At 48.5% G+C, this 25,183-nt stretch overlaps 11 protein-coding genes across 11 annotated transcripts; 6 read left to right on the plus strand and 5 right to left on the minus strand.

Moving 5' to 3' along the window:
• Nucleotides 1-27: 27 nt before the first annotated feature.
• Nucleotides 28-2,364, minus strand: PENARI_c004G09264 (putative protein kinase; the record flags this gene model as incomplete). The annotated part of the gene is made up of 1 exon (XM_022629334.1): nt 28-2,364. The coding sequence occupies one exon, from the start codon at nt 2,362-2,364 to the stop codon at nt 28-30; it is 2,337 nt and encodes a 778-aa protein (XP_022490810.1).
• Nucleotides 2,365-3,232: 868 nt separating this feature from the next.
• PENARI_c004G00497 (DNA-directed DNA polymerase delta POL3) lies at nt 3,233-6,651 on the plus strand (the record flags this gene model as incomplete). Its single annotated transcript, XM_022628886.1, has 3 exons — nt 3,233-3,616; nt 3,670-5,852; nt 5,907-6,651. The coding sequence occupies 3 exons, from the start codon at nt 3,233-3,235 to the stop codon at nt 6,649-6,651; spliced, it is 3,312 nt and encodes a 1,103-aa protein (XP_022490910.1).
• Nucleotides 6,652-6,978: 327 nt separating this feature from the next.
• PENARI_c004G06697 (uncharacterized protein) lies at nt 6,979-7,970 on the plus strand (the record flags this gene model as incomplete). Its single annotated transcript, XM_022629201.1, has 4 exons — nt 6,979-7,059; nt 7,192-7,353; nt 7,415-7,421; nt 7,498-7,970. 4 exons carry the CDS (start codon nt 6,979-6,981, stop codon nt 7,968-7,970), a joined length of 723 nt encoding a protein of 240 aa, XP_022491233.1.
• A 1,821-nt stretch (nt 7,971-9,791) lies between these two features.
• On the plus strand, nt 9,792-11,268 carry PENARI_c004G02684 (uncharacterized protein; the record flags this gene model as incomplete). Its single annotated transcript, XM_022628997.1, has 4 exons — nt 9,792-10,253; nt 10,392-10,991; nt 11,076-11,120; nt 11,197-11,268. The coding sequence occupies 4 exons, from the start codon at nt 9,792-9,794 to the stop codon at nt 11,266-11,268; spliced, it is 1,179 nt and encodes a 392-aa protein (XP_022490707.1).
• Nucleotides 11,269-12,437: 1,169 nt separating this feature from the next.
• On the minus strand, nt 12,438-13,082 carry PENARI_c004G02619 (uncharacterized protein; the record flags this gene model as incomplete). The annotated part of the gene is made up of 1 exon (XM_022628991.1): nt 12,438-13,082. One exon carries the CDS (start codon nt 13,080-13,082, stop codon nt 12,438-12,440), a length of 645 nt encoding a protein of 214 aa, XP_022491130.1.
• A 783-nt stretch (nt 13,083-13,865) lies between these two features.
• On the plus strand, nt 13,866-14,246 carry PENARI_c004G08107 (uncharacterized protein; the record flags this gene model as incomplete). Its single annotated transcript, XM_022629274.1, has 3 exons — nt 13,866-14,015; nt 14,076-14,137; nt 14,201-14,246. 3 exons carry the CDS (start codon nt 13,866-13,868, stop codon nt 14,244-14,246), a joined length of 258 nt encoding a protein of 85 aa, XP_022491145.1.
• Nucleotides 14,247-14,992: 746 nt separating this feature from the next.
• On the minus strand, nt 14,993-16,704 carry PENARI_c004G04651 (putative C2H2 finger domain protein; the record flags this gene model as incomplete). The annotated part of the gene is made up of 3 exons (XM_022629097.1): nt 14,993-15,278; nt 15,399-16,351; nt 16,453-16,704. 3 exons carry the CDS (start codon nt 16,702-16,704, stop codon nt 14,993-14,995), a joined length of 1,491 nt encoding a protein of 496 aa, XP_022490895.1.
• A 696-nt stretch (nt 16,705-17,400) lies between these two features.
• On the minus strand, nt 17,401-18,008 carry cyn1 (putative cyanate hydratase; the record flags this gene model as incomplete). The annotated part of the gene is made up of 3 exons (XM_022629287.1): nt 17,401-17,422; nt 17,474-17,913; nt 17,988-18,008. The coding sequence occupies 3 exons, from the start codon at nt 18,006-18,008 to the stop codon at nt 17,401-17,403; spliced, it is 483 nt and encodes a 160-aa protein (XP_022490918.1).
• A 1,098-nt stretch (nt 18,009-19,106) lies between these two features.
• PENARI_c004G08234 (sterol desaturase family protein) lies at nt 19,107-20,153 on the plus strand (the record flags this gene model as incomplete). Its single annotated transcript, XM_022629279.1, has 1 exon — nt 19,107-20,153. The coding sequence occupies one exon, from the start codon at nt 19,107-19,109 to the stop codon at nt 20,151-20,153; it is 1,047 nt and encodes a 348-aa protein (XP_022490984.1).
• Nucleotides 20,154-20,452: 299 nt separating this feature from the next.
• Nucleotides 20,453-21,670, plus strand: PENARI_c004G00961 (bZIP transcription factor; the record flags this gene model as incomplete). The annotated part of the gene is made up of 3 exons (XM_022628913.1): nt 20,453-20,497; nt 20,553-21,546; nt 21,609-21,670. 3 exons carry the CDS (start codon nt 20,453-20,455, stop codon nt 21,668-21,670), a joined length of 1,101 nt encoding a protein of 366 aa, XP_022490884.1.
• A 340-nt stretch (nt 21,671-22,010) lies between these two features.
• PENARI_c004G05581 (FAD-dependent oxidoreductase) lies at nt 22,011-24,634 on the minus strand (the record flags this gene model as incomplete). Its single annotated transcript, XM_022629144.1, has 4 exons — nt 22,011-23,522; nt 23,583-23,953; nt 24,004-24,275; nt 24,333-24,634. The coding sequence occupies 4 exons, from the start codon at nt 24,632-24,634 to the stop codon at nt 22,011-22,013; spliced, it is 2,457 nt and encodes an 818-aa protein (XP_022490975.1).
• Between the last annotated feature and the right edge of the window lie 549 nt (nt 24,635-25,183).

A 25,183-nucleotide genomic window follows, 5' to 3' on the forward strand; every position in this document is an offset into this window, starting at 1 on the left:
CGTTACTATTAACTTCCTCCACTTTCATCATTCATTCGCTTCCAGTCGACGCACTGCTTTCTTCATTTTCCGCAGGTGTTCTTTCACCTGTTGACAGGTCCAGCGCTGTCGAGACCGGGGTTCTAGCATGCCCTTCATACAAGTCATTAGAGAATCTGCAACCGAGATTCCATCGTCCAAGATCATCGAGCCATGATCAACTTTGTCGGCGAAATCTGGCGGGAAGATAGTGTGCTCAGACGGATCTTGGCCTGATCCGCGAGTGAGGTCATTTAGAACGAATTGTCTCTCCATCTTCGTGTTCAGGCGGTATAGAGTCTCGAAAAGAATAACACCGAGTGCGTAGACATCGAGTTTTTCGTCGATTCTGTATTCGTCGAAATAGCCTGCTGGCGAGTTTGGATCGCTCTCCGTGCCCGGTACATTGGCCGGTGGACGATAGAACTCGGTGCCAACGACCTTTTGGAGATTGGGACCTTCTCGGTATGGCGTAACCGTGCCGCGTGAGGGCTCGTTGAGGTGAGAAATGTCTGCCACGAGACCGAAGTCTCCGATTCGAGGACGGCAAAATTGGACTGGAGAATCCTGCCCGGAACTGCATGTGTTGCACGTATCTACCGTGCTATTTTCAGGTGCACACAGGAAGATGTTGGCAGGTTTCAAGTCGCGATGAACAATGTCCTTCGAGTGGAGGTACTCAACACCCGAAACAATGTCCAGCATGAGTTTCAAGGAAGGCAGAAGATGGAAGCAGTGGCGGCGAGGGGGCGAACCCTCATCGTATCTCAGAGGTGCTTGCGAATTCAGATACGAGCCCAATGAAATAGGATGGAGCGACATCTGAATGTGGAGAATAACTGCAGGAGGTTGCTGACCAGGCCGGTAACGGGGTTGAACTTGGAGCTTGGACTGATCTTGACTGAGACCCCCATCGGTGAAAATGTCATCGGTTTCCCCGAAGCCCGATGTATTATCAAATGTGCGAGGAATCGACTCAATCTCATCGTCATCCTCGTCTATATCCCTTCGCGAGCTCTTCTTTGACTGACGGGAAGAGCCAGTGGCGTGGCTGTCCCAGCGCCGAATGCTCTCGGAGAAGCTATGGTCTTCTGGTAGCGAACTTGAATGGGAGTCGTTATTTGAGCTTTCAGAAGTACCAAATACAATCCCCATACTTGGTTCATTGGGGGTACCGGGAGAGGGTAGATTGCTTTGCGTGTGCTCATATGCAGTGTGTAGCGGACGAGGTTCTGCAGCAGGCGGATGTGAATGATGGGCCTGCTCGACCCATGCGCCATAATATCGGACAATGTTTGTATGCTCGAGTCGGGCAAGCGTTCGAATTTCTTTCATAATGACTTCAAGTTGATTTTGACCTCCGTACTGCAGCTGATCTAGTCGTCTTTGACTGAGTGGGATTTTCTTGACTGCATAATCTTGTCCGTCAATGTGATTTGTAACATGGTACACTTCACCAAAGGATCCACGTCCCAGCACCTTAAGTTCACTGAATTCAACAGAGTATCTGGATAGATGGTTGTATGGAGGGACGTTCGGAGAATTGAATAGCGGGACCCCAACAGGCGAACTGCCAAAGAGAGGTATGGAAGGATGAGGGAGATTCGGTGCCACGTTCGGATCGGCGGAAAGGTAATCAACTTTGCTTGTAGAAGGAGGGTGTCTCCCAAAGCCTGCATTTGCACCGGTATCCCTCCAGAAGGCTGAGGGACCTTCTGCATCCTCAAGGCCGGGTCTGTGAATTGATGACTTTGTAATCAACGAGAGGTTGCCTCCTGCATCAATAGTGGGAGACCGTACATGAGGGTCATTGAGTTTCATCTCATCGAGGGCAGAGATGCCGAGCAAATCAAGGTTATCACGATAGCTCTGCCGAGTTGGCCCCAACTCTTCTTTGTCAATGCCGTCTGCTAAGACACCATGAGACGACAAGAACTGCGATTTGTATTTGTACAATTGCTTGCCAAGATAGTGTGCCTCGGGACTATGTCGGCTGTACGCTTGTCTTGAGCCCCGTTGCGCATTCAAGATATCTGCCGCTCGACTTTGACAGTAAAACTCCAATAAGGCAGCTGTCATGACATTTGCGTGACGGTCAATGTTGACATCAAGTGCATCCGGCGGTAGCGTGGAAACATCATCGAATGAGAGTGAGGAACCGACATCTTCTGTAGATTCTGATTCTCTCGAGGCGTGGTTGGTTGACTTGCCCTTCTGGGGACTTTTGGTCCGATCTTTCGGGGAGTGACGAGGAGTTGAGCACCCGGACACTTGGAGTTGACTTTCTTCAGAGTCAGATTCAGAGTCCGATGAAGATATTTCCGCTGCTGACCGGAACATCGACATGTTGATAGTTTGACCAAGATGGCAGAAGGAGAGGTATGGTTCAATTCAGTGCTGCGCAAGCGCCATGAAGAAAGAAATTCGAATGTGTCTTAATGCAAAATCAAACAAGGTCTTTGGAAATTGAAAGAATATCAACTTGCTTTCAAAGAGAATGCGATTGCCGTTGCTTTTTAAAGGTTGGGCGTGTGCCCCGCAGTCAAATTGTAGCCTCTTATTTGGATGCAAAGCAGCCTCAGATGATACAAGACAAAAGGTAACAAAAGCGAGTGAGATGTCCGAGAGTAGGTTTCAAAATGCCACGTTGGGCTTCGGATCAAATGTCAACATATCACAGTTCCCAGAGGGGTTGACTCAGGCTTCCATGAGATTCCAAACTGCCTTGCGCAGGGCGTGGGTCTTGTGCTTGGCCCACCACTTTGTACCTATATGAGATGGTAACCAGTGTACTTTAATAGAGAAAATCGAAAGAAGCCAGGAAGATAAAAAGATGTTAAGACTTGCCAAGCCGAAGGAGGCGACAAGAGTCATCGGTTTCTGCCGGCGGAACGAGAACTATACAAGTTGTAGTAGGCCACCACAGCACATATATGGGAATAATTTACACAGAACCTACTAGACAGTAACTATATATGTATAACTATATAACTACGTATACAAACAATGAATGAAATAAGTGAAATGACGCTTTTCGCCTATCCAATCACGTTCACCCGAATTTCGCGATTTTCCCATTTAGCTTATCACTTATCGCACGTGACCCCACGCGTAAACGTCACGAACGCGCGACGGCGCGACTTTCACTAGTTGCCCGTCTCACTTTCCCCCAACCTACCTTGGTCATTCATTGCAGTCGCAGTGAGTTGCAACCATGCCCGAAGCTATTATGTCACCTTCGAAGCGGGCACTGGCCGACGCCACAAATAATGTTGGACTCTCGAAGTCTGCCAGCGTGCTCAAGAAGAGGAAACTCGACAATGAGGGCTCTGTGCAACTGCCTTCTTCACAGGCTGCTCGGAGAAAGATCGGATCGAACAAACCCCAGAAGAGTCAATTTGAGGAGGAGGTGCTGGAGAAGCTGACCCAGGATATCGGGAATCTCAAAGAAAACAACTCCGAGAAGGACCAACAATGGGAGCGACCCCCGCTTGGTGAATTCGACCAAAAGACACAAAATATCTGTTTTCAACAGATTGACGCAGAGGAATCAACATTGGCAGGCAAGCCCGCAATTCGGCTTTTCGGTGTCACTGAGGTAATATCTTTCCCTTGTTCTGGATTTGCCCGGCAACTAACATACGAATATAGATTGGACAATCTGTATGCCTCCACGTCACCGGATTTCAACACTACCTATACATTGCCGCCCCCGTCGGCTTCACCAAAGATGACTGTATCCCTTACAAAGGATTCCTGGAGACGAAGCTGGGCCAGCAAATGCCTGTCATCCAAGATGTTGAGCTCACAATGCGCGAAAACATCTACGGATTCCAGGGGAATCAGAAGAGCTGGTACATCAAAATCACAGTCACCGAGCCGAGAAATGCCGCTAGACTGCGGAGCGCGCTGGAATCCGGTAGTGGAAGCATGAACTACAAGGGAATGTGGAGCAGTGCAGACGGAATCCTCACGTTCGACAATATTCAATATCTCCTCCGATTCATGATTGACACTGGACTGGCCGGAATGGCTTGGGTCGAGGCAGTGGCTGGGAAATACCGCATAATACCCGAGGGCTCCGCAAGGATGTCCAATTGCCAGATTGAAGCCAGTGTCGACTATCGTGATATGATTGCTCACGCGCCCAATGGAGAATGGGCGAAAATGGCCCCTCTCCGCATTCTCTCCTTCGATATCGAGTGTGCCGGTCGAAAGGGCATCTTCCCAGAGCCTAACATGGACCCGGTTATCCAAATCGCTAACGTTGTGACTCGATATGGAGAGTCGAAGCCTTTCATCAGAAATGTTTTTGTCCTCGATACATGCAGTCTCATCGTCAACACGCAAATCTTAGAGTTCCAAAAGGAGGAAAAGATGCTCGATGCGTGGACTGATTTCGTGCAGAAGGTGGACCCCGATGTAATCATCGGATACAACATTGCCAACTTCGATTTCCCCTATCTGCTGGATCGTGCCAAGCACCTGAAGTGCACCGGGTTCCCATTCTGGACCAGACTGAAGGGGATGAAGACGGAGGCCAAGGATGCCAACTTTTCCAGTAAGCAGATGGGCAACCGAGACACGAAAGCGACGAATACAAACGGCCGAATCCAACTCGATCTACTTCAATTGGTCCAGAGAGATCACCAGTTGAGAAGTTATACCCTTAATTCCGTATCCTACGAGTTCTTGAAAGAGCAAAAGGAGGACGTTCACCATACAATGATTACCGAGCTCTTTAACGGAACACCTGACTCAAGGCGACGTCTGGCAGTTTACTGTTTGAAGGATGCATACCTACCACAGCGATTAATGGACAAGTTGATGTGTCTGGTGAACTATACAGAAATGGCGAGGGTAACGGGTGTTCCCTTCAATTTCCTTCTGTCCCGAGGACAGCAAGTTAAGTTCATCAGTCAGCTTTTCCGAAAAGCGCGCGAGCAGCAACTTGTTATCCCCAATTCAAAGCCCCAAGACGAACAGGACTATGAAGGTGCTACCGTCATTGAGCCGGAGCGAGGATATTACGGTGTCCCAATTGCCACTCTCGATTTCGCATCCCTGTATCCCTCGATTATTCAAGCACACAACCTCTGTTACACAACCCTGCTCAACAAGAGTAGTGTTGAGAAGATGAACTTCGTGAAAGATGAGGACTACATCGTCACCCCCAACGGGGACATGTTCTGCACAACAAAGGTTCGCAAAGGCCTTTTGTCCCAGATTCTTGAGGAATTGTTGTCCGCGAGAAAGCGCGCGAAGAAGGAGTTGGCCACTGAGACAGACTCGTTCAAGAAGGCGGTATTGAACGGTCGTCAGCTGGCTCTGAAAATCAGTGCTAACAGTGTCTACGGTCTTACTGGTGCCACAGTTGGCAAATTGCCCTGTCTACCAATTGCCAGTAGTACGACAAGTTACGGTCGTCAGATGATTGAGAAGACAAAACAAGAAGTGGAAACACGCTACACCATTGCCAACGGATACTCTCACGATGCTCAAGTTATCTACGGTGATACTGATTCAGTCATGGTCAAATTCGGTGTCACCGAACTAGAAGACGCGATGAAGCTTGGCCAGGAAGCTGCCGAGTATGTCTCGGCCAAGTTCATCAAGCCGATCAAGCTTGAGTTTGAGAAGGTGTATTTCCCCTATCTTTTGATCAACAAGAAGCGATATGCCGGACTCTACTGGACGAGGGCCGACAAGCATGATAAGATGGATACCAAGGGTATTGAGACTGTGCGACGTGACAATTGCTTGATGGTTCAGAACGTCATTGAAACCGTGCTGAACAAGATCTTGATTGATCGAGATATTGATGGCGCTCAAGAGTAAGTGGTGGTTCATATTATCCGCTCGGGCCAAGAAGCTAACGCGCCATACAGCTATGTCAAAGCCACTATCTCAGATCTGCTCCAAAACAAGATCGACATGTCCAAACTAGTCATCACCAAGGCGCTGTCCAAGCGCAAAGAAGACTATGCCGGCAAACAGGCTCACGTCGAACTTGCTGAGCGCATGCACAAGCGTGATGCAGGTTCTGCACCAACACTTGGTGACCGTGTAGCCTATGTCATGATCAAGGGTGCCAGTGATTCTAAGGGCTACGAACGAGCAGAAGACCCCATCTTCGTCCTGGAAAACAACATTCCCATCGACACCAAGTATTACCTCGATAACCAGCTCGCAAATCCCCTGGGTCGTATCTTCGAACCCATCCTTGGAGAGAAGAAGGCTGGCCAGCTACTTACTGGCGAGCACACCCGGTCTATCTCAAAGGCCGCGTCAAGTCTGGGTGGATTGATGAAGTTCGCCAAGAAAACACAGACTTGCATGGGATGCAAGAAACCCCTCTCCAGCAAGGAAGAGATGGAAGGTGCTGTCTGCGTGAACTGCCGTCCTCGCCTCGGAGAACTATACACAAAGACCTTGACCAAGGTGTCTGACCTGGAAGTCCGATTCGGTCGCCTGTGGACTCAATGCCAGCGTTGCCAAGGTAGTCTTCACTGTGAGGTCATTTGCTCGTCTCGTGACTGTCCGATCTTCTACATGCGCATGAAAGCCAAGAAAGATGTCGAAGATGCACAGAGTGACCTGTCACGATTTGACTTTGACGCCGGTGCCTGGTAGCTGTGTTATTGATTGTATGATTTGTCTTGGGAATATCTGATCCTTTCGGTGAAATGGGTGGTTATGGGCATGAATGGCGTTGGGGTTTCACTAGCTGTGTACTATGAGATTGAAAAATAATGCGTGAACAATTGGATTGATACCACGTTAAGACCAAATCAAAACTTTAATCAACTATCTGTTTGTTCATAGGCAGCAGTTCAATAACTAGCTATTCTATGTCGTACACTTAAAGCTCACAAGGCGCGATCTAAGCCAGACTCTTGGCGCGGAGAAGGTTCATCTGCCGATCCCTTCAATTTCTCCAACTCCAATTCCAAGCCCACCATGAATTCTGACGGAAACAGCAATCCCCATGGCGCCGATCCAGATGCACATGGTGCGAATGGCACGATCCCTTGGCATGAGGTACGTCCTGTTTGTTGTGCTCCGAACAAGCTGTCGCGGCGCGAGAAATCTCCCCCGAGACTTGAGAGAGGAAGAACTACTTCTCTGACTGCGCTAGAGCTGCAGCTGACCCGGACTCTCTTGCATGATTAGATATTCTCTCGCCATGAAGCTGCCCTTTCCTCCCACCTCGAGATGTTGACGCAGGTGAAAGCGCATACCGCAACAGAGGGCGAGGCATTCCAAGCGGTGACGTCGATGGTGAACAAGACCGTCCAGGCGATGAACCAGCTGAAGCTGGCCAGAAAGAATATGGTGAGTTTATTCCCACATGGCTATGCTCCCTCAAGCTTGCGACTAACAATCCTCCTTGCAGATGAACAGTGAGTCCCCGACAGCCTCGAACCAGAAATTTGACCCCGCAACACACCCGCCTTCCCAAAGCTGACAGACATTTAGAAAACACCTCCTCCAGCTCCTCCTCAAGATCCACCCCCCAAAGACCACCGACAGACACAGAAGCAAACACGCGCAAGAAAAGGCGTCGAAGCTCCCGAGACAAAGACACAACACACCCAGACCCCGAAATAACTCCCGACGACCCATCCATAGATGAATCGCGCGCCTCGAAACGACACCGCGATGTCTCTCAGTCGTCCGAGCAAGACGAGGGAGACGTCACGTCGACATCACTCGGGACAGAGGATATCTCGGCTGAAGTCCAGCGCAGACTGAAGATCAAGGAGGAACAACGACGAAAGAAGGATAACCCCAAGCCCGATAAGCGGAAGAGAGAGAGTCTTGCGTCTAACGAGGCGTCGTCGCCTAGTGTGCCACGGCCGAAGAAGAAGCGCGTTCGGACGGGGAATGAGAGGAAGAGGGCTGGTGATTTGGCGGAGGATGAGGCTGATTCGAGGAAGAGAAGACGGTAGTTGACCTTTATAGCTGGCTGTATGGACTCGGTGGTCTTTTTTTTTGAAGGCCTGGGTCGTGGCTTGGGTTCAATGTGCATGGTGGCCTGCTAATCTACTATCTACCTGCACTGTATAATATCCTGCATTCTTAGCTCAAAAGTGATGGCAACTGTGTTGTTCCGCAAAGCAGTTTGAAACCTGAATGATATTTATCCTTATTGACTACACTCTGCGTTGCGTTGTTTTCCTCTGGGCTGTTGGTCTTGCAGTCTACCGACGCTATTCGATCATTTCCGTACCTAGCACTATATACAGAATTATCTGGCAACTGTAGCGTAGAATGATTTAAATTATGTTCTTAATAGTATTTAATCCTGCTGTGCACTCCCTTATCACCGTCCTCCCCGTCTACGCCTAGTATCTCCCATCCCCAGGATGGGTGGTCACAATGACATTGTGTTCCTAATTGGGAATAGTGACATCAACCCTCTGACACAGAAGAGACAAAGAATACCTACGTCAAAAGAAAGGCCTTAGTTAAATTCTATTTGACAAGATATGGAAATTGCTAATTATATAAAACAAAAAACCACTCGAGCAATGTATTGTCTTCTTCTAAATCTGAAAGTAGATAGCGGCGTGTGAGTCCATCAGCCCTGGCCCAGTACGCTCCAGTACGCTCCAACAGCCAGATCATACTGACGTCGCTTTCTATCCAGGTTGACTCACACCGGAAAGGCTCGGGGGATTGCCCCGAGAAGGTTCACCTGGTAGACTTAGCAGTCAGATGTTCTATTTATTCCTGTTGTCATAGATCTATACCCCAGGTTCTCCACCAAGCGCTACCAGGGGACCAAGTCACTTTGAGTTCGAATCCAGGGCAAATCGGCAGGATCAGAAGCTATTCTCGGTTCAACCAGACTTGAAAGTAGATCGACCAAGGTTTTCTTTGTTCTCCGGACTTTTTTGTTTGCGACAATGCCCTTTGTTTGCTTTGCATCTATATCCCGCATACATAGGGCTCGGTATAAAACGGCTTGTTTCCATGCTGGGCGATGGATGCTTTTCCTAAAGCTTCTTTGAACACTATTTCAGTCGAATCCAAGTATCAATACTACTTACTACCTTTGACGTTAGGAATACATAATTAGGGCTACAGAACCCTTGTAGACTGCCATATCCTTGACTCACTTTCCTTTTCCCCTTCTTCCATCTCCCTCCATCTCCTCTCCATCTCCCAGTTTCTTGCATCCCTCAATCAGCGTCTCACAACATCTTAACTTTGTTTGTATCTACTTTGTATCATCATTTGGGGTATATACAAGTCCTACTTGTCATATATACATACCCTCGACAACATCATCGACAACATCATCGACGCCTTCATCGACGCCTTCATCGACGCCTTCATCGGCAACTCCTCTCCGGCATTACCCATCCTCGCCTCCTCATCCACGCCGTTAGACTTTATAGACAAACCACCTCCATCTCAAGAAGAGCATCTTGTTTTCCGCCCTTGAACCTGTTGAGCCTGTGCAAGTGTGCCTGATCAGGAGATTGGCTTTAAGTGGTTGGACTTGTAGGGAGTCAGCATTCTTTTGAGGTGAAATAACCGTGTGAACTGGGACCCCGTTATACTAGCAGAAAACAAAAAGGACACTGTGAAAAAGCGACCTCAGCACTCGGGTGGATCCAAAAATATTGGTGCTGGGAATCTCTGAAGTTGGAAATCTGGCTCTTGGAAGTACAATTGAGTGATCCGACTTGTGCACGTCTTTTCAGGGTAGAGGAAGCGGCACGCTCAAAACTACACAAGTTCTGAGGACCGGTATCGACAAGATGTCCTTCAATTCGCAAAAAAACAGAGGCACCAGCGTCTTCCGTCGGAAAGATGCGCCCATTGCTCCTGGCAATGGTTTCGACCACAATAAAAAACGCATGAATGCGTCGAATCCTCCCACTGCTCCTCGCAGTTTTCAAGATGCTCCTGGCATCAACTCCGGCTACAACAAAAAACGCAACAACTGGTCGGACTCCTCGGCTGCTCCTGGCGCCTCATCCGCTTTAGGCGGATCCTCCACTGCTCCTGGCAGACCATATATTGCCTCTGGCAACTCCACTACTGCTCCTGGCGGTTTCAATGGCGCTCCTGGCACCAACTTCGACTACAATAAAATACGGAATAACCGGTCGAACGGCAATCAAAGGAACCAAGTTCCTTATCAAAATCGGAATCAGAACACTGGCTACAATAACAAACGCAATAACGGGCCAAACAACGGTGTTCGCTCTGGAAACATTGTAAGTTCCACTGTGCATGCATTTGATCGGAGACTAGGTACTAACTTGAAGAAGATGGATGCAAGGAACGGGAACCGGAGTAATCAAGTATATCATTCTGGTCACCACAAACACAATCCCTATGCTAACAAGCATCAGTCTCGCAATAACGGTCCTTACCGTGGTAATCAATACCAAAATCAACAGTGGAACAACCAACGGGCCAACCAAGGCCGTCAGCGATTGTCTTCCCAGAATCAACACCAAGACGTTGATATGGATCGCCTTTCAAACTTCAACCAAGGCAATCAAAAATTCAATCGAGGTGGATACAATCAACGGGGCGGTCGTCAAAACGTCAACTTCAACAACGTAGTAAGTACCAATCTTTACCCCGATGACGAAGATGAAGACATGTCCGGAGATAAATATGACTCTGATGACGAATACGACACTGAAGACGAAGATATGTCCGAAGATGAATCCGAGTCCAAAGATGAACCTGAATACAAGTACAAACAAACAAATTCTAACAATTTCAAACAGCCCAAAAAATTCCAACGTCTATTCCGAGACATCGGCATCGACACCGAGATGACAGATGCACCATCTGATGAACCAGTACGTCTAAACCTAACCCCCTTCTTCCGCTACAATCCCAACCTTACCACCTTCTTCGGACACCCTTCCATACGATTTACTGACCACTACCAGAGCGATATCGAAATGGTCGACGCGCCCGCTCTCATTACCGACCCGGTAGGTGAATTCCAGGAATACACTACTTTAAACCCCTGGCGACATTCACTACGAACATTCACTAACCAATCCCGATCCCGACAGAGAATCAAAGCCTTCGCTGAAGGCGCTCAGGCCCTACAACATATCGTACGTTCCCGTTCCCATTATTATCATCACTGTGATTGTGGAGATCGTATGGACATTGACTGACCACTTTATTCAGGCGCAAAAAATGACCATCCTCGCTGGTCAACTGGATCCTTCTGTGCTGCTTGACTACAACTGCACTGCATGAGTTCCGTCAGTCTGCATCTGCATCTGTGTTCTATATTTTGAATCTTGGAAAACATCTACATTTGTATTGATACCATTTTGTATAGGTTATTTTTTGTTCCTTTGAGAATGTTGTGGCACATACATGTGAACTTGAATCTACTTTGGAGGAAAACTTATGGAGGAAAAAGGGGAAACTTTGAAATGTCTTCAAGGACAGATTGAGAGTTATCGCGAGGCCATGCTCGTTGGTAGTTCTTGGTTTGTTGGTTGATTGATATGAGTTGGAGGAATCAAGGAATTCTATTTATAGGGCTTTGTGAAATCAATATGTGTCACACATTCTCAACATGTGTTTCTGTTCGTAGATACGTAGGATGTAGATTGTAGACTGGGAAGGTGATGTGGAAGGATATATCTCGTTTGGAGTCGGTGTAGCAATTTTGGAGAGATGCTGCATCTAATAATCAGGCAACTCTGATGCAAGGATGATTTTGGACTTGATCTACAACTGCTTCGGCTGTCGATAGCAATTGACCGGGACAGCAGTTGTACAAGTAGCAATACGAGAGCAGCAGTACATCCAGGATCAACAGCACCGATAGCACCTCTGTGGCTCAACCAGGAGGTTTAAGATATCTGCCAACGACAAATAGAATACGACTAGAAACAGCTGATTTCCAGCAGGAATACCAATCGCAGCCATCCCAGTCCACCCAAGTATTTTACCGACCACTTGGATGCTATAAGTGCTGTAGATACTGCTCGTGATCCATCTGTTACTGCGTAAATTGAAATTATTGGGTTAACCTAGATGGTTCCATCCACCAGGACGATTGAATAGGCTGCCGTCATTAGACAGCTAAGTCGACCTCGGGACTACATAACAGATGGACACGAGCAGCACCTACAGCACTTGTGGTAACTGAAACACGCTTGCCAGCAGCAGCATCTCACTGTAGAGGGTTGACATACCCGCAAACTAACGGTACACTTTTCGTTCACAGTAGTATTAGCCCAGCCCGAAAAAAGAAACCCTGGGGAAACGGAATCAAATGCAAGAAAACGCCAAATCCCAATGCAAAGCCAAGTATAATACAAAGGAGAGGGGTGATGCTGTACAAGACGAATGCGCAGCAGCAGACAAATCAACTGGATCTGAAAGGCGGCACAAAATTCAAGAGAGATGATTCAATCCTTCTTCTCAACCTCCAACTCCTCCTTGGCATCCTTAGCATCCTTTCCGCTATTCCGATCCTTCCCACCCCAGGTCCATACGTCCCAAATGTGCTCCTGAATCAAATCACCATATCCCTTTCCTTCACTAAGAGCCTCCTGCTCCTTCCTTAACCTCTTCTCCTTCCACCCCTCCGCCTCCTCACCCATCCAAACCCGCTGCACAACCCCCTTCTCATGCAACTGCCGGGCTTTAAGCTTCTCCAACTCCTCGCTAACAGAACCAGACGCATTAGCATCAGCCTGCGATTTCAACAACTCAGCCTCCGCCTGACGAATCTGGGCATCGCGGGACGCGCGAAGTCGTTCTTGAATTTCTTGCGCGCGCTCACTAGGCAGGCTGGAGAAGCCGCCTGAGAAACCGGCAATGCGGGCGTCGATGCGGTCGACGATGCTGCGGCCGGTGCGATCTTGTACGATGTGGTTTGCAGATGCACCGAATGAGCAGAGGACTAGGACCGTGAGGGGGTCTAGTTTCCTTGGTGGGATGGCGATCAGGATTGGGGCGCCGATTAGGAAGGTATAGGCGGCATAGTTTTTGAAGCGCTTGTAGTCTGCTTCGCGCTTAGCTTGGATTTCTGAGGGGTCCGGAGATGACATGGTTGCGGTTGTGGGGTTGGAGACCTCCAGGTCCTTTTTGAGGCCGAGGCTGAGGAGATGCAAATTTCACGGGGGCCTGGTTGTGCCGGGTGTGCAGGTCATGTGACACAGGCACAGTCTCGACTTATCGACCTCGTTCAGTATCCAGCATCACTTGCATATTGCATATGATATGGAATTCTAGAGCATGACGATTGCATGTAACGTTAACTCATTGTACTCTATTCTCTTGCACCTGCATCAGCCACCTGCTGAGCCACAGTGCTATAAATAACGAAAAGCTTACCCGAAGCTTAGCCAACCGAGTGGAGACTCGATATTTCGATACTTCGATAGTTTTCAATAATGCTATCTTCCTCCATATTGCGGCTAAAGTATTTTCCCATTCAGTTTGACAACCAAGAGCTTAACAAAAGGGCCACATATTATAATCAATGATACAGTTGAAACCTGATTATCAACGTGGCAGGGCTTAGTGCAGTGGAACAAGCACATCCAATAACAAGTAGAAACCCCTGTTCCATCTCCACGCCTCATTACGACGCCCTCCGACATACCCGAAGTGGACCGTCCAGGGTTACTGAGAGTGATTCGCGGCCTCTTTTATTGATACAATAGTGCAATAGTACAGAAAAATTGAAAACTATAAAAGTTCCCCATTTCCCCATCAAATCTTTTTCTTGATTTCCTTCACGTACACTCACGATTCCTCTTTCCATCCTACCCACTTCTATCTTCCTCACCGACCCTTCACACCACCCAAACCCTCACCAACAACCCAAAATGTTCGCCAACGGTCTCTTCTCCTGGTTCTCCTCCAAGGAGTCCCCTGCCCCTGAGGCAACCTGGGACGCTACCACCGCTACAGTCCAGAACCAGCAACCTACCAGCCCCGAGGCTCCCTCTACCGACCGTGTGATTACTGAGCAGCCTGTATGTGATCTGTGATACCTGCGTGTGGAAGGATCCAAGCTAACGATATACTCTTTCTAGAACTCCCAGGAGAACATGATGAAGCTGCGCGGTGGTGGCGCTGGCGATATCTGCTGCGGCGTGTAAGTGTTTCGCATCTATCTAAAACAGATGCCGTTTTGAATATCGGGCTGACACCGCTCTAGTTGCGCCGGTCTTCTTTGCTTTGAGTGCTGTGAGGACTGCTGCTAAATGCGCGGTTCCTCCCTTAAGCTCCCGATCTGCGATGAATCTTTCTTGATACTTGCGACATCTTTCTCTACGATTACCGGACAAACTGATACTCCTGGGGATGATGGTCGTTAGAGGATATGTGAATCATTGGGGACGGGGACGGGGACGGGGACGGGGCCGAGGTTTGCTCGGATGGTTCATATGCTTCAAATGTGTTTTTATGATTTTGCTGCTTTCTGCGCTGCGCCATAACTGTGCGACGATGGAGTCAGGGCTTGCTTTTTCTTTTCTGTTCTTCGCAATACCCTTTATTTTAGAGCAAATCTAAATGCGGTCTTTTCAGTCTTTTTTCATTTATCATTGTCATTCTTGGTTTTTCAATCTAGTTCTTCTCGTCAAATGGAAAGGAATGCGAGAGATCGAGAGATAAAAGAAAATGAAACAAGAAAGAAAAGCATTAGTTATGGAAATACGGAAAAACATATCCAGTCCCGAGTCTCTCAAAGCCGCAAAAGTTAGCCCTAACCGCGACCCCCGCAAAATCCGGCAAGCCGAAGCATACCACCGTGGAGTCATAAACCCCCAGCACTTCAGCCCATAGCCAGACCCCAACGGGCAAAATTAACTTCGATGTTCTCCGCCCCGATTTCTGATAATTCTCCATTGAATGCTTTGCAGCCTTAGCACTGATCCTGCAACTGCACCAAGCCAAAGCATCCACGATAATTTCCGTTGTCGCATCCGATGACTCCAGCAGGAGTCATCTACTCAAACTTCAACCGCCACAACTCAGCAGCCAACTTCTTGTCCTCCTCGGTTTGAGCAGCGGTAGTCGGCTTGTAGTTCTCGCTACTGGTATCCATGCTGATCAGATCCTCACCCATTTCGAGTTCATTGCGGTGGCTCTTGAAGGTAGCAAATCCGCGGGTAATCTCGTTAATTTCATCCTCAACGTCGTCGTCAGCGAAGGCGGCGCACTTTGACTGGGGCGCTTCGACGTGGGCAACAAGGGCGGCGAGTGTGTTGAATCGTTTGAAGCATCGGGGGCAGCTGTATTTGAGAGTATTAGCAATTTATGAACGGGTAGAAGAAACATTGGTGTTGGGTGAGGGGGCCGCGGGGGGTGGGTGTTGGTTGTGAGTGTGATGCGATATGGAGAAGGCAGGTTACTCTTTGATAGTACCGTCATCATCGACGATGATATGAGTGCGAAATTCACGGGGTGTCAGGAAGGAAATGCCGCAGTTGCAGAAGAAGCGGCCCTTCTCTGGATTCCAGAACTCCTGTGGGTCAACGTTCAGGAGCTTGCGGTGGGAAGTCACGCTTGGGCCTGGGATATTCATGTCATGCTGGGACAATCCTGCAACATTGGGGGTCAAGGTCGAAAGAAACGGGTTGCTTCGGGTATTAGGATGAAGGATTGTGAAGCTGGGCTGCTCGAGAGATGGGATCAAGGGCAGCGGACCACTTTGCTCATTGGGATCAGCGGGAAGGAAACGTCCATCGCGAGTAGAATCGGGGGCATACACAGGAACTGACTGGTTGACAGGCACAACGCCTTCAGTGATAGGGCTGGGGATCACGAATTCGAAAGGCTCCATCAAAGGCAGTGGGCCGCTGAACTCGCTGGGATCAGGGCGGCGGACAAGTCCATCGCGAAAAGAATCCGGGGCATAGACAGGAATAGGCTGGTAGAGAGATACGCCGCCAGGTTCAAGGTCAAGCGAACGCCTCGCTACCAGCATCTCCTCGGGCGGGGAATCACGGGAGCTGTCAGTGCTAAGCTCACAGGAGGAGGAAGGTCCGGAGCGCTGGGCGACAGCAGCCGAAGAAGCTTGGTGGGTTGGGTTGGAAGCATGGTCAAGTCTGACGCCACCTTCCCGCTCATTATCTTCGCTGGAGCCGGAGGATTGGGCAGGCTGTGGCTCAGGCGAGGAGGCGAGCCGGCCCATGTCCAGGATGTGCTTTCCACCGGGAGCCTTGGCCTTGGCTTCATCACGTCGCTGTCCTTCCTCGTTGACGACGGGGCACTTGCCACTTTCGACGTGCATGATGACAGCAGAAGCTGACTTGAACGGGGCGTCACAGTGGTTGCAGGGAACCTTCTTGACCTGTTCGTGGTTCTGTGGAGAATTTTTAATATTTGTATAGCAGTAAAAGGACAGCAGAGAGATCAGCACTGTAAAGGTATGGCGACAGCTGTTGATAGCTGCATCAGACTTACGCTTTTGATATGAACGTCCAGGCCGCCCTGGCTGCGGAATTCAAGACCACAGTGGGCACAGGTAATATGGCTGTCGCTCGTCGTTGTATGTAGATAGAGAGCCTGTTCAGAATGGAAGTCCAGATCGCATGGAAGGCAGTAGAAGTGATGTTTGTGGGTGATCTTGTGGGTGATCATGTCCCCCATTTTCCAGAACGTCTGCTTGCAGCTTGAGTAGGTGCAAGCCACTGGCTTGGGGGCCTCTTCAGCCATGATATAAGCAAGTGAAATCACTTAGAAAAACGGGGGATGTGGAGTGAGGAAAGATATTTGTGGAGGAGGAAATCTTTAACGGAATCGAGCCGAAATCCAGGGGCGGTTATCATGGGTTCGGGCAGCCGGCAGCCTGGGGTAAAGGGTAGTGCCGGTGCGAGCAGTGATCAAAAAGTGAGCATACGTACATCGTTCTTCTCTTTGTATAGCAGCATCCCATGTTGATTCGGAATTCTCCGGTGTAGGAAGTCACAGGACTACTACTACTAGCAATCGGTTGTCTTAAGGCTAAGGCATAGATAGTGTGGCTGTATGTATTTTGTATGCCTCTATCATGCAGTGTAAGTGTAAGCTATCGTATAGCTAGACACAGAACTTCATTATTAACAAAGTCAACGCCGCATCTTTCGTAGGCAGTTCGCGCCGTAACCTAGTGGATACGACGTAAAAGTCCTATGCTTTTTGTCGGAAAAATCTCTACGTGCCGTTTGTTACCATCGTCGTTTATTTTTATTCTTTACCCGGCGATGAGAGAAGTCATTCTCATTCGTGTATCAACATTTATGCGACAGACTTCTGATACCCGCATATCATTTATTTGAATTTGATTTGTCAATTGGCTAGCTCTCGATACTAATGTGCTAGCTTCCAAGTATTTGTAGTGCAATAACACGAGGCCCCCAGAGTCAACTCAATCTAGAACCGGGAGAAGGGCAACCTGTTCATATTAGATAATCGCTCAAACAGGATCAAGACAGGATAGACTTACCATTTACCCCGAAGGGTGATAACAGCCCAGTTATTTCCATCCTCATCAGTCTCCTTCTCAACCTTGGTGGAGAAAGAAATGGCGCTCATAATACCATCCCCGAACTTCTCATTGAGGACCGCCTTATAGGCATATCCATAATTCTGCACAATCTCATAGAGGCGGTAGATCAGAGGCTCCTTAGGCGGCATCTCAACAGAGCGGCCCCGATCAGGGAAGCCACTGAGTTGGTCTTCCAGTGGCTGCTTGGGAATCCCGAGTAGACTGGCCAACTTCTCGATGTCCTCGGGTGATGCTCGGGCTTGACCGTAGAAAATAGCAGCGGCGGCCACTTCATTGCGACCGAGGTGCTCACCAATCTTCTCGAAGCTAAGCTTTCGGGCTGCCTTTGCTTTGAAGAGCGTTGCAGATGCGGCGGGGAGGTAGGGATGTTGCGTGGTCTTATTCAAGTCCCATGATGTCAGCGGGGTTGCGGGGAGGAGGGGTTGGCTAAAGAAGATAGAGCAGTACTCACGTCTAGGGTTGCGAGAGACATGATTGATTCTAGATATTACTGGCGCAGAGTTGGATTTCGAATTGGCCGGGTTGGTTGATGGTTCAATGATCCTGTGGTTGTGATCTGATAACAACTGCGGGGAAACCGGTTTAGGGTCCTATCTATATTTAGTTTGGCTTTGTCAGAAAACATAACTTGCGTTATCTGATTCAAAACCTGAAGTGCTCTGAAGTATCTGCTCTACTCCATACGCAGTATAACTAGATGAGTTCTCTACAATGGCACCTTTCCTAGTGGGATTATCAGATGCCCTGATTCGATACCGAATTAACACATGTAACTATCCCTAATCTCGCATCCATCGTATTATCGAACTGACAAATGAATATTGTCAAAGTTATCTTGTAAGTGTAGTTAGCTTAAAATAAGCATAAATTTAGCCTTTTGACGCGACCCCGTGATCTTACTTAGGATCCCTTGCATTTGTGAGGCTGGACACCTCTCTAGGCATCTACTCCGGGATCCGATTTTGCTTGTGAATGAAGATTACTCTACTCGATCATCAAAATTCAGACTCCGAGAGTCCCCAATTCTTACATACTTGTGAAATCCGAACCGAAAGTAACGGCACCACACCATCAGGAAAAAGACATCTTACTGTATCAACCCCATGACCTTGATTCGGGCGCTGCTGAAACTGTACAAATTTCCGACTTCATCGTCTACTCAAAAATATGGCTCGTCCTTGTTCGCAACAATTGGTTGTGTCTCATGCTCATAACCCCTAGGCCTTGCACGATGATCGTCTGGGCAGACCCACCAGACTAAACCCTCATAGGCAACCAGTGCGACTCACCAATCAGTGTTCGGCCAGGCTCTTTCAACCGAGTTTATGATGCCATAAACTGAAAACTTTACACGTGGGACAATCTTTCGGGGGGAAACAATGGGGTTAGATTCCCGGCACTCGATGGCCCTGACCAACACATGCACTGACCCCGAGGAGCAACCTCGGTCTTTGCCCTATAATTTCAAAGCCACCGTGAAGTGCGAGATAATGATAAAGATGGGCCCCGGCCGCATGGTCCATCACTCCTCGAACAACTCTATCTCAGCACATACAAGGTGACTACGACTATGACGACCACGCGAAATCCGAAAGACTCAATGAAGTCCACTTGGCCCACGGGGGACAAAGAACAATGGAAGATACCACACAAAATCCTTGACCACGCAAATGTATACCATGTCGACCTCGATCGAGAAGTGCCCGTCCATTCCAAAGAAGAAAAAATACCATACGTCTCAGATTGGGCCTTGAACCGCTGGGTCATCGTCCATGCCGGCATCCCACTCCTCATTCACCAGCTCTATAACTGGATCACTGGCGGTCAATTCCATCCGATCGTCGCTTTCTTCTATTATTACTATGCCTCAAGGCTATTCACAACTCGCGAACTCCGAAGCCTGCGCGAACTCGGCCATAAATATGGGTTCCTGGATGGAGATAAACATGAACGGGATGGCGTACCGGATGTAGGGGTTTCCAAGACCTTGACATCGGTCCTGCTGGCGGGCTTCGTGCGTCCCTTGATGACAACTTACCTCACATATAAGGCAAACGAGGCACCGATATCATTAGACTGGAAATGGATTGCGGTTGAAGTCAGTCTCTACGGCATTATCTTGGACTTCTGGTTCTACTGGTACCACCGCATCATGCACGACGTGAACGGTCTCTGGAAATTCCACCGAACGCATCATTTGACGAAACACCCGAACCCACTTCTTACCATTTATGCGGACTCGGAACAGGAATTCTTCGATATTGCGGGGATCCCGTTGATGACTTATTTCACTATGAAACTCATAGGCATGCCGATGGGTTTCTACGAATGGCATGTTTGTCAGCTCTATGTTATGTTTGCGGAACTTGCTGGACATAGTGGTCTTCGTCTCCATGCTGCGCCGCCTAACCCTCTGACATGGTTGATGAGAATGTTTGATGCAGAGTTGGTGATCGAGGACCATGATCTGCATCATCGTCAAGGGTGGAAGAAGAGCCATAACTATGGCAAGCAGACACGCGTTTGGGATCGGATATTTGGCACTTGCACTTCTCGGATTGAAAGTGTGGAGATGAATATCGACTATGATAATACTGTGGGTATGTCTATTTTCTAGGGTATTATATGAATTATAGGCGGTTTTGTTTTGGTTACTGAGCGTTTGATCACAGTGTATATATTTTAGACAATGTGACACTTGACTTCAAAAGTTTGATCCAATATGCAGACTATTGCTAGAAAAAGATAGCTCATCATAATAAAGCCATGAACCACATTTAAACTACATTTACACTGCCATAGTGCAAATAGCGGAACGTCGAATGACCGCCAACAGGGTCTTGGCGCGTTATACCGGATTGCCGGTATCTCCGAATCTGACACTTACCTCTGTACACTTACAACTCCCAAACCACAATGTCTGCTCGAACAAGGTCAGGTCGACCCCGGAAACAATCTGATGTAATATGAGTGGGCCCCAGCTGCCGCATTAACAGCCTAGTCTGACTATTTGCAGACGCGTCGGGCTCAGGTCCGCGATGCACAAAGGGCCTATCGATCGCGCCAACAATCACAACTATCGTCCTTGAAAGCCCGCGTCGAGCAATTAGAGAATGCATTTGCATCTATGGGTCAAACGATACACGCATTTGATGACCAGGTCGTACAAAGTGCCTCGCAGTGGTCTCAACTCCGACTCTTCCATGCAGTCCAACTACTCCGGAACGAGATAGTATCCCAGTTTAAAAAGGCAGACGTTTACTTTCAAGACACGGCACCCAGCTCGGGTCTCGAATTGTCTCAGATCAAAGATTTCAACCCGGGGCAATACGTATCAGAGACACCGGCCAACCCTCAGCCCCCATCACAGACCAACTTCTGGGATTGCTTTCTTAACTCATCATCAGCAATGATCCCATCTGCAAACACTCTATTGCAAAATGATCCATCGGATGCTTTACTCTCCAGATCATTATCTCCTCCCATTGCTGACGCCCCCACGATTCAATATGCCACTACGCCCTTTACCCAGCGACTCTTCAGAGTTGTTGCGGAAAGTGGCTATCGTTTCCTATCAAACCTTGAATTTAAAGACGAAGACATATGGCCAGAGTTCGGATTATCGTTACAAACCATGCCAAGGGCGCACATTCGAGCGTATTTCGAGCGCGTGGTGAGCCTGCACATTTGCAATCCTGTTCTCGATACTAGGTTTCCTTTTATCAGCCACGGTGGTGCGGGAACGCATTTCCCTTCACCAGCGCATGACGCGTTGCCGAGCAGGTTGGAGCTCTTTCGGGGAACGAACGGCGTGACCTATGTTCATTCTGATGAAGACTGGTTTGATGTTCATGATATCGAGGGGTACTTGATCAGTGAAGGGATTAGATCGGGTGAATACCCATCGCTGCTATCGTCAATACCGTCGATTGAGGAGACCGGAAGTTTGGCTTTGAATGGATCAGTACCCGGTACGATGAAGGTTATTGATGAGTACAAGCTGATCAGCAGTAAGTTTTTATCCGAACTTGCTTTTATTTTGATAAGACTTATTAACTCTACTAGTACTAAGCCGACTCCCAGTCGGGCTGGGCTGCGTGGCTGGCTTTCGCCGATCTGATGTCGAGAGAGTAGTATCCCAAAACGTGAGATGGATCAATACTCCCACGATGAGTCCGACTGGGTGAAATTACCTGCGGCTTCTTCTTTGCCATATGAGACTTATGATTTATGAATTTTGTACAAATTTAATACGGCAACGTTCAAGGTTACGCCGAGTGTTAACTACCTTCCATCGTCCGTGTAGTATGTACAAATGGCCAAGGGAGAAAATATGCATGTTTCACCAATGGATTACTTCACAATCGGCTTGACACTCTACTGTTAAGCCTCTAAACTGAACCCAATATCCTGACGACCGTTCGTTCACCGGCGAGTCAAGATTGCAAGAAGCCCCATATTTAGGAGGATGAACCTATTGGGAGATCGAACGGAATCTCCTTTGGCTCATAACGCCCTCCCTCCAGTACCACACAGCCGCCGCGGTTGCACCCGGTCCAACCGCCACATATCCAACAGCCAGACCTGCCAAAGATACCCACATGGAAACATTCGAAATTCCCATACGATACAAGTCCCACACACTGGACCAGGTCCAGAGAAGACTAGCAGCAGAAACAAGTAGGAAATCATTCTGGAAAAATATGAAGATGCCATCTGCGAGTGTGGATATCTGCGCAAAAGAGTCCACTGGGATGAACGTCCTGACCAGGAAATTGCTACCAGAGACGAACCAGCTGGACAGCAACGCAAGATGGAAGCATGCAGCGATACAGCCAGTAACTGCGTAGAGCATTTGTAACGAAGGCAGATCTCGATTGAACTTGTTGTCCGTTGAAGGCGTGACCGACTTGGACCCTTCAACACGCTTGATTATGCGAGAGAATACCTCTGTGAAAATAACCACGTGAATTGGAACAGGCTGCCATAGGGCGATGAAGGCCTGTCGGGTGACTGGGGCATTCTCCAAGGGGAAGAACAACATCATCGTCGGCAGGACATACCCAATCAACACAGCGGGAAGTATCGCGCGAGCCGTGGAGGGAGCCAAGTTGCGCGAGCTTGGCGAGAAATAAGTAATCGGAGACGAGATGTAAGTGCTCGCTGCGAAATAGATTGGCGCGATCACTCCAATACCACGCAGCTGATAGAGAACACCCCATACTGATGGGATCGCAAGGAGAGTCCATTTGTTTCGCGGTCGGTAGCCTTCAACAGTGAAGATGGCCATCAATGGAAGTATTGAAGCAAGGAAGTACAGTACCTGCAGTGGCTGCTCTGTTCTGGAGAAGTTGCTAACTGCAGGCGAAAAGACGGTCACTAAGGCTTGGAGAATGAGGTCAGGAGATGCAAGGCCAGTATAAACCCGGCGAAGAGGCACCTCTGTGTCTCCTGTGAGTGGAATTGAGCCGTTTTGCATTGCTTGACGGAGCAATGCCCATGTCCCGTTCTCTGTGCCCGCTATCTTCAGTTGCCGATGACCCAACCAGGCAAGGAAGAAGTAAGCAGCGTAAATAAGAACGCCTGCGAGGCCGCGGGATGATGGTGTTCTGAATCGCTCATCATAGTAGGCAATCTCCCGCTCTTTGTTCGGCTGTGGGATCATGTTCAACGATACACTTGGGGAATAAGTCTGGATCCATTTGTCGACCAATTTGTATCTGGGTAGGTTTGGAATCAAATACTTTCCAGCCAGTTTCAGCAGTGGTGTTTCCATGCATTCAAGACGTTGTCGTGCATGGGATGCTTTGACTAATTCCCAAACGCGGTCTTCACGCTGTTCCTGCACGTTTTCGAAAACCTTGGAGATCTCAGCAGTCGACAGGGTCCCAGAACTGCAGCGCTTCAGAGCCGCGACAAGATGGTTTGTCAAAGAAGCCGCTGTCTCGATGGCATTGTTACCGCCTTGACCGGAAATTGGCTCGAACTATGAAGCAGATCCCTCTGGGTCAGTCTCTCCACGGCCTTATGCAAGGGGAAGACGTACCTTGTGGCTCGCATCGCCAATAGTTATCATTCGCTGGAAGTACCATTTCTTATACACGTACTCTGGCAGCGGTGTGAGCACTGAAGCAATCTTGCTCTTGTATAGATCGGAAAATTGAAGCGTGGGAGTAATCCGGTCGTTCCAATGCTCCTTCGCGACTGCTTCCTCTTCCGCTTTTGAGAATCGAGGGATATCGTCGCCGTACAATGTCTTTTTCATGTTGAACACAAGGAACCAGTAGGTCCGGTCACCGGGCCCGCTTGGGACCAAGTATGAAAAGTGCTCGTTGAATACCGAATGCAGCGTGCCTTTTTCGATGCCTTTTACACCTTCTGATATGCCGAAGATGCAGGAGTATGTCGCAGGAAGTGCTTTTCTCGGTGGTCAGCCAAAATATATGCATTGGTTGCAGTATACATACCGGATGCCTCTGAAGGGTCAATCCACGAGGGATCTATCTTCTGCGCTTCCTTCCACATTTCTTGGCGCACAGTTGAATGAATGCCGTCTGTCCCGACGACAATATTTCCCGTAAATTCCCGGCCAGTGGTCGTGGTGACAGTGACATCCGATGCACCGTTCCTAATACTTTGAACTCTCTGATCGGTGAGAACTCGAGACTTGTCTTGGATCTTGTCATAAAGCACTTCAATCAACATGCGGCGATCGAAAAATATCACCGGATAACCGTGACTTGAGACGAGAAACGGTCAGCTCACTTCCTAGTAAGAAAAGGAAGAATACACAAACCGATCCACTGTCTCCCGATTAAAGTCCTCAAACGACCAGAACTGCTGTCCCTGAGAATCCCGGAAAATGTACTTGTCGACAGGATATTCTGCCTTCTTCAGAACCATTTCATAGCATCCTAGCTGGTCAAGAACACGAAGACCATTTGGAAGCAGACCGATACTAGCCCCAACCTGCGGTGCAATGCTGCCGTAGCCTTCCAATACGATGAAGTCAATGCCGTTCTTTTCAAGCATCAAGGCAAGAGCAAGCCCGGCAATGCTGCCACCGGCGATGACCACTTTGAATGGTTTTGATTCCATCATAGAGATTGGATTAGGTGAATATGATGCACCGAGCTCCAGTAGTAACGGTGAAAATTAGGGTATCCTGGTTATTATATAGTTTTCGCCGCGAGTCTCGTCCCCCGGCCCCCCTGCCAGAAAGTACACCCCGCTTCCCATTCTGGATACGTCAAAAACGTAAATAATATTAGTAGTCATATGTTTCGGAAGAGAATCATGGGATGATCGCTTCGACATTACTGAATTCATAGGCAGTCGGTGCAATATTTGAAGTGATCAATAATCAGGCCAATCGGAGAGCCGGGACGTTGAGTGGACAGATCCACTGTGGGTCAGCCAAGGATAACCCTACAGAGGTATGTAAATGTAGATCACTGCTTTACAACATTTGTACAGTGACACACCTGATTTACGAAATACTTGGACAGTGGATGATGACGGATTTGCTCCGTTAAAATCCTATGATCTTTCGGAACGCACCTGTAAACCTAGGGCTATGTCCCTTTTGCCTAGGTGCTAAGAGAGAGAAACCGTTAAAGAGAATGTTTCAATCCGTCCTCTCACTAC

Source organism: Penicillium arizonense (assembly GCF_001773325.1).
Source record: "Penicillium arizonense strain CBS 141311 chromosome Unknown PENARI_contig004, whole genome shotgun sequence".
Classification (NCBI taxonomy): domain Eukaryota; kingdom Fungi; phylum Ascomycota; class Eurotiomycetes; order Eurotiales; family Aspergillaceae; genus Penicillium; species Penicillium arizonense.